This window comes from Lipotes vexillifer, unplaced genomic scaffold (genome assembly GCF_000442215.2).
Source record: "Lipotes vexillifer unplaced genomic scaffold, Lipotes_vexillifer_v1.1 scaffold724, whole genome shotgun sequence".
In the NCBI taxonomy this organism is placed as follows: domain Eukaryota; kingdom Metazoa; phylum Chordata; class Mammalia; order Artiodactyla; family Lipotidae; genus Lipotes; species Lipotes vexillifer.
In genome coordinates this window covers 377,933-385,138 of record NW_006788746.1, presented here as the reverse complement: position 1 = coordinate 385,138, position 7,206 = coordinate 377,933, and the positions used below count along the sequence as shown (strand labels likewise).

Below are 7,206 nucleotides of genomic sequence, written 5' to 3'. Positions count from 1 at the left end.
GGGAAAGAAGAGGACCCCCTACACATCGGCCCACCACCTGCCTGTGTGTGTAGTCCCCAGCTTCAGTAGTTATTGATGGGGGGACCATCTTGTTTCACCTATTAACCCCACCCTCCACTGGATAATTAAAAGCAAATTCTGGATATCACATTTCATTGAACAAGTTTTTAGTATGTAACTCTTAAGATTTAAACAGCTTCAGTGAGGCATAATTGACATACGTTAAATGGGAAGAGACATTTTCCCTAATCCCCTTCACTGTAATACAGCTACTCGTTTTTGTGTACCTCTAGTCTTTGGCCTTATGCAGAATAACAGTTAATATTTTAAGGATGGCAAGAATTATTCAGATGGTCGACAGTTTTAGTAAAGTTCCCTGTAAGGAATCAAGAAGAATAAAGTATGTTTCCAGGAAAAACTGTGACTGTGCTACTGACAGCACAGTATCAGAGTGGAGTGCACCGTTTCCTGTTTTTCTCTGCAGAGGCCTGACTCGGAATTCCCCTTGTCTGCCCACGATTTAAATCTCATCTGTACCCTGTGCTCTCAATATAGCACACCAGAAAAGTGGGCTGTTCTTTAAATGTCTACCTTGTGTCTGAAAAATAATACGTTTTTGTATCTTAAAATATTTAATTATACTTAGGATACAGGTTTTTGATTAAGAAAGTTATAACAGAAGTCTAAACACCTCAGCCTGTGTCTGGATCCTATCCCTCCTACCTTCTCTGGAAGGCTTGTAATATTGATAATCTTTATTTTTCTTTACCTTCTGTCTCTGTCTTTTCTGATTTGCCTCATCAGAAATTAAGCATAGTCAAGTCTTTCTCATATTTAAGGGAAAAAATTCAATCTGCCCTCATTACCTCTTCTCCCTTGAGCCACAGCTGTCTGTCTTCTCCTGTTCAGAGGCCAGACTTTGCCCACTTGTCTGTGTTGGAGTTCTCCATTTCCCCACCTCCTGGATGCCCCTCAGTCCCCCGCTGATGTCTGGAGCTCCTGTTGCTGTGCTGGCACAGCATCACCAAGGTGCTCACTTCATGTTGCTGAATCCAGGAAACATGTTTCTCTTCACCTGACCTCCCGCCAGCTTGCAGAGAGTATTGCCTAACCCCTCCTTCACACTTTGAAGAAGTCACATCTGACTTTCCTCCTAACTTTTAGGATGTTCTTTTTGGGCCTCCTTTAATGGCTTATTTTCCTGACCAACCTTATATAGAGTTCCTCTGTGTACTTTTCTTCCTAGGAAGTCTCATTAACTTGGACAGCTTTATTCTGGTGACTCTCAATTTCCTATCTCTAGTTTAGCCCTTTTCAGAATCCTATATCTGTGTATTCAACTTGCCCTCTTGATAACCTCACTTGAATGTCTCATAGATGTCTCAAATTCGGTGTGTCTTAAACAGAATCTTTCATCTTCTTCCTAAAGACTGACCCTCTTCCAGTATTATCTAATCCAGTAAATCGAGTACACTCTATTCAGATCTGAAATCTGTGTATCTTTCTTAACTGTTACCTCTCAATTCTCAAATCCAGTCAACAACCAGATGCTTTTGATTTTACCCACTGAACACAGCTTGAATCTGTACACGTTCCATTTATGCTGCTGTTAGTTGAATGCAAGTAATCTCCTTTCACCAACATTACTCTAATAATTTTTCTTTTGGACCCCTCCAACCTGCTTTCCATCTGTAGCTATTATGCCTTTTAAAACCATTTTGATCATGTTAACTACCCTGCTTTAAAAGTTGTGCTCCTTCTATCCTTAAAGAAGGAAAGACAGAAAACTTCTACTTCTAACCCTACAATACAGGTTAGAGTAGATGGCATGAAGAACCCTTTCAGTACTAAAGGAAGTCTCATTCCCAACTCAGTAAAGTTCAAGTTGAAAAGTAGTCATTATTTTCAGATTATAAATTAATTATCTAACATAATTGCTGTGACAGAAGGAAGTCGGTGTCTTCCTGTCCTTTGCTTTTCACTGTGAGAGTAGTCTCTCTCTCTCTTTTTTTTTTTTTTTTGCGGTACGCGGGCCTCTCACTGTTGTGGCCTCTCCCATTGTGGAGCACAGGCTCCGGACGCGCAGTCTCAGCGGCCATGGCGCACGGGCCCAGCCACTCCGCGGCATGTGGGATCTTCCCGGACTGGCGCACAAACCTGTGTCCCCGGCATCAGCAGGTGGACTCTCAACCACTGCGCCACCAGGGAAGCCCCGAGAGTAGTCTCTTTTGAACCAGTTTAGTTATCTCCTTTTGAACATCCTCCCTCATTATTCAGAGTGTCATATTATGTTTATAAGTGTATGTCAGTATGCCTCTTTCAGAAGCATATCGACCTAGAAGCACATCCATTCATTAATCTTTCAAGAAACATTTCTGGGTGAGATGGCTGGTGGCCTGAGTGCTCCATGGTGAATCCTCTCTCCCAGCATCTTCTTGCAATAATTCGACTGTTAGAATAAATCCCTTAATGTGGATTCGTGGGCCAGGTGTAGCCATCTGCTCAGCCCTAGACACACCCTTCTGGAGGAAATGATGTGGATTCAGAACTGTTAGAAGTCCTATGTGTTCACAGGGCAAGGGACGATCTGGAAGTAGATCTTATTCTCTGAAATAGGCCAGCCCATCACCTGCTTCAGCGGACCCTCTGGCTGAGCCAGGTGGCACCATCTGTACCTCAGGAGCTGTTGCCCCTGCAGGCTAGCCTCACAAGGCCTTCGGGGAAGTCTTCAGTCTGGCAGACGCCATGAGCCCATGGAACATAACTGCCGTCCTTTGTCTTCATCTGTAGACGTCTAGCCTTTACTGCTCAGTCTGGGGTGTGCCGAGACCCTGGAAGCCTCCTTCCTTCAGTACGTCAGGGGGCGTACTGTGGAAGAAACCCCAACAATTTGCCCTACTCAGGTGTCAAGAAAATTCATGTCCTCTGCTGGTGAAGATGCACTTGGATGTGCTTTGAGAAACATAGTTTTCTAACAAGACAAATTTAATGGTAATGTAACAGTATGTTACCAAGAAGAAAACAGACAAAACTACTGTTAACATCTTCTTTTCCCTACCTTAATCCTAGAAAAGATAGCCTTGCTTCTCAAGGCTCATTTAGGGATTTGTGCCGTATCGTCTCAGAAGAGAATAGTATGAAGGGGAAGTATGTTGAATGGGGTGGGTAGAAATAGACAAACTCAAGAGTCTGTAGAAAAAAATGGGAAACAGGGTGGAAGAGACTATCCTGCATTGGTGGCACTTGGCCTCCCACATCAAAGGATGGCTGCAGGTGACAAGTCTGTGGTTAGGGGCAGGGAATCTGTGTGAGCCTCCTTAAGTAGCACCATGTAAGGAAAAGAGAGCAGGAAATTGGCGTGTTGTGCTAAGAAACAAAATTGAAGATCAGAGACAAGGGATCCAGACCCTTCCTTGGCTTACTGACACCATTTTAACCTGAAATTTTTATACAACCCTATGGGACACTGTCCCAAAGGACTGATTGAATTTCGTAACCCTTCAAAAAGGGGCTTGAAGTAACTAAATTTGGAGAAGTACAGGAATGAATATTTTACTCCTGGGTGTTATAGACTATAATTCATTCAGTCAGGCATCTTTGATAGGAAAAAAGGAAAACATGTAATACAGATTCTCAAAGAGATTAAAAATATTGCATAGCAAAGAGCTTCCAAAACATAATCATAATTGGAGAAAAATAATAATGTATCTACCACTGAAAAAAAATTACTGATCTAGAGCTGGGGTCAGCAAGCCAGAACTTATGGGCCATTATGTCACCTGCCACCCTTTTTTGTGCATAAATGTTTACTGGAACAGAGCTATACTCATTTGTTCTCACATTGTCTGTGGCTGCTTACACACTGTGATGACAGAGTGGAGCCAGAGCTTTGACAGAGACTGTATGGCCTGCAGGCTTAAAATACTTCCTCTCTGGGGCTTCCCTGGTGGCGCAGTGGTTCAGAATCTGCCTGCCAATGCAGGGTACACGGGTCCGAGCCCTGGTCTGGGAAGATCCCACATGCCGCGGAGCAACTGGGCCTGTGAGCCACAATTACTGAGCCTGAGCGTCTGGAGCCTGCGCTCCGCAACGAGAGAGGCCGCGATAGTGAGAGGCCCGCGCACTGCGATGAAGAGTGGACCCCGCTTGCCACAACTGGTGAAGGCCCTCGCACAGAAACGGAGACCCAACACAGCCATAAATAAATAAATAAATAAATAAATTTAAATCATTAAAAAAATTTTTTTCTCTCTGGACTGTACGAAAACAGTTGTAGATTCCTAAAGAGGATCAAGTGGCATTATTTTCTAATACAGTGAAACTATAAAGAGGAAACAAATAATGGAAGAAACTAGGAAGATTATACACACACACATGCATACACACAGACACACGCTCTCCCTCCCTCCTTCCCTCCTCCCCCCGACCCCCCTTAGACACACAAACACACATTCGGATGTCCACATAACAGAAGCTCTGGAAATAGCAAAAAAGAACACAAGGAGCAATATCAAAGAAATAATACAAGCAAACTTTACTAAGCTATAGTAAAACCCGTGTTCAGATAGAGAGGGACTTCCATATGCCATACAGAACACTGGAAGGGAAAACCAGCAAACCTGGAGATAGTCCAGAGTCACTGTTCAACTCTGAGGATGAACATAAATACTTCAAGGGAAAACAACAGGCTTTTGGGATTTTAATCTGTGGCAATAAAAGCTAGAGGGCAGTAAAACAATATATACTAGCTTCTAAAATTAATGTATGAACTCTCCACTTCTGTGGCTTTGTAGAAAATCATGTTCTAATCCTGAGGAGCTGTCACCTGTGTCTATCTGGATAAGTTTTTAGGATTTATCAGCAGCATAGCAACATTTCAGTAGATGGAGACTTAACATACTATGTTCAGAGGCAACCTAACCTAATCCAACAACTTTGTAACTTGCCTTAGTTTTGATGCAGATGGCATTTTCAGGAGAAGTATTCTGTTGAAAGGGAAGAAAATGGGGATACACAGAGATGGTATTAGGACAGTAAGCCAGCTGTGCCTGTGGCCCCTCTCAGTTGATCACAGTATCTAAGGAGCCATGGAACACTAGGGTCTGATGATAACCGTCTTCTGTGGAAAAATCTCGGATGGTCAGTTTAACACAGCAGCAGGGTAGGGAAGTGTCTAGTGAGGCGGAGGGCATGTTGGTAGAACAAGGATTGCAGCCTGTGGCTGAAGTTCCTGGGAAGATGCTGGGAAGTGGGGTCAGAAATGAGGAAGAGGCAGTAAACTGCAGCCTGGGTGGCTGCTTGGACAGGGTTTCGTTTGCAGCCAGAATAGGCCAGAAATCAGTGAATGGGCTAGAGCCAAACCTCCCCTGCACAGATAGCTGACAGATTCCTTCCGGGTGAAGGGTAGTTGGGTATAATCTCAGTAACAACCATCAAAATAGCATCAGTCTGTTAATGATGCAAGCTAGAATGTTTTGTTTAAAATCAGAATGCTGCACTTAAGTCACAGTCTTCTTTGCTAAGAATGATGGTTACAGATGATAATTTTACATTTGTCTCACTTTTTAAAAGAATAAAACTTAAATGGTTACTATATAAATATGTGGATGGCTAAAGTCAGACCAAATAATCTATTTTAAGTTCTAAATAATAACCTATTATTTTACTTTACCAATCATTTTTTTGTGCATATATTTCTCTGGGGGATATCATCATAAGAGGTGATTGTGGTGATACCAAGATTTAGGTATTTTTGTGTCCTGAGCAAAAATATTATTATACGAAGTCATTTGTGCATAGTATATAAATCTACCAGAATAAGTTTTTGTTAACAAGATCATTTTCTCAACACGTTATCCTTATATTTTAGAAAAGGCGCCGGCGGATTGACCGAAGTATGATTGGAGAGCCCACAAACTTTGTGCACACGGCTCACGTGGGGTCAGGAGACCTGTTCAGTGGGATGAATTCCGTAAGTATGTGGGTGGAACTTACAGGTGGGGCCTCCAGGCATAGTCATGTGTACCTGTGTAACAGGTACATACATTCTTTATGATGGCACTGTGCCCAGTGTATTATAGACATTGAACATACATACTTAATGTGAGCATCAAAGAGAAGAAAATGAACAATGAAAAATTAATCTCTTACGTAGTTTGCCAAGTCATCTGTTTTTCTAAACTCTTTGTAGCTACCTTTCTTCTGAATAAATACTTTAAAACTTTAAAGGATTTGAATTCAGAAAGGAAGGTACTCTCCCATGGATTCTCATGCCCCCTGCGGCCAAAGTGACTTGGTGGTCAGCTTTTTAGTAATATTTAATCTCTTAAGTTCAGTTAGTTGCCTTTTACAGACGTATTTATTGCATTTCCCTTATAAAATATTAGGCTTTACCTGATATTAGAATGCTTATTTATTTATTACTGTAACATAAGTTCTCACGCACTTAGCAGAGGATTAGAATTTGTATATATTTACTGTCTTTTACAGAGGTTTCGGTGAATTTCAGAAGATGCTTTAAATTTACTCAGCTGAACTCTTACTCCTTAATTTTCATCTAAGGGAAAATAGAGAGCAGTATAATAGGAACCAATAGAGGGTTTTTATCAGGGCTCTGCCACTATTGCTATCCCCCATATCTAAAGTACACTGAGTTGTCTAAATGATCCCTCAAGTGTTTAGAACCAGAAAGTCAATAAGGCTTTTATAAACACAAAATTATGCTGCATTGTATGCTCACTTACTGGACAGCGTTAACAAAAGACTTAACAAAAGAACAGAGACTTATAAGGTAGGTAGGTGAGTATCCTGGATACAGCAAACAAGTTTGTCACTACAGTTACTAGGTAAGCAAAGGGATGACATTTGTAGCTTCCTGGAAAGGAAACAGCTTGTTTGTTTTAAATCTGTAGGAAAAGTACACTGAACTGCTTTTGTGGAAATGTAAGAGGTGTCAGATTGCTGTTAAAATACAATTCAGTAGCTTTGTTTCCTGGATTAATGTGGAGTGAAGAGACCAAATGGGACCCTGTGACTTTTGTTAATATTAAGGTCATTGTGGCATATATAAATAAAATGAATGGTTTCAAATTTATTATATCTGATTAATTTCTTTCTCATCAACACGTCTTCTTCCCCACTTCTGTTCTTAAAAATTTAACTGTATAGGACAAATTAAGTTCTTAGTTCATAGTACTTAGTTAACTT

At 41.3% G+C, this 7,206-nt stretch overlaps 1 protein-coding gene across 1 annotated transcript in view; it reads left to right on the top strand.

The window, feature by feature from the left end:
- CDC42SE2 (CDC42 small effector 2) overlaps positions 1-7,206 on the top strand; it is a 49,148-nt gene that overhangs the window by 25,169 nt on the left and 16,773 nt on the right. Inside the window, exon 2 of the mRNA XM_007461759.1 lies at positions 5,870-5,971. Coding sequence (XP_007461821.1) covers positions 5,870-5,971 — 102 coding nt within the window. The remainder of the gene's footprint in view (positions 1-5,869; positions 5,972-7,206) is intronic.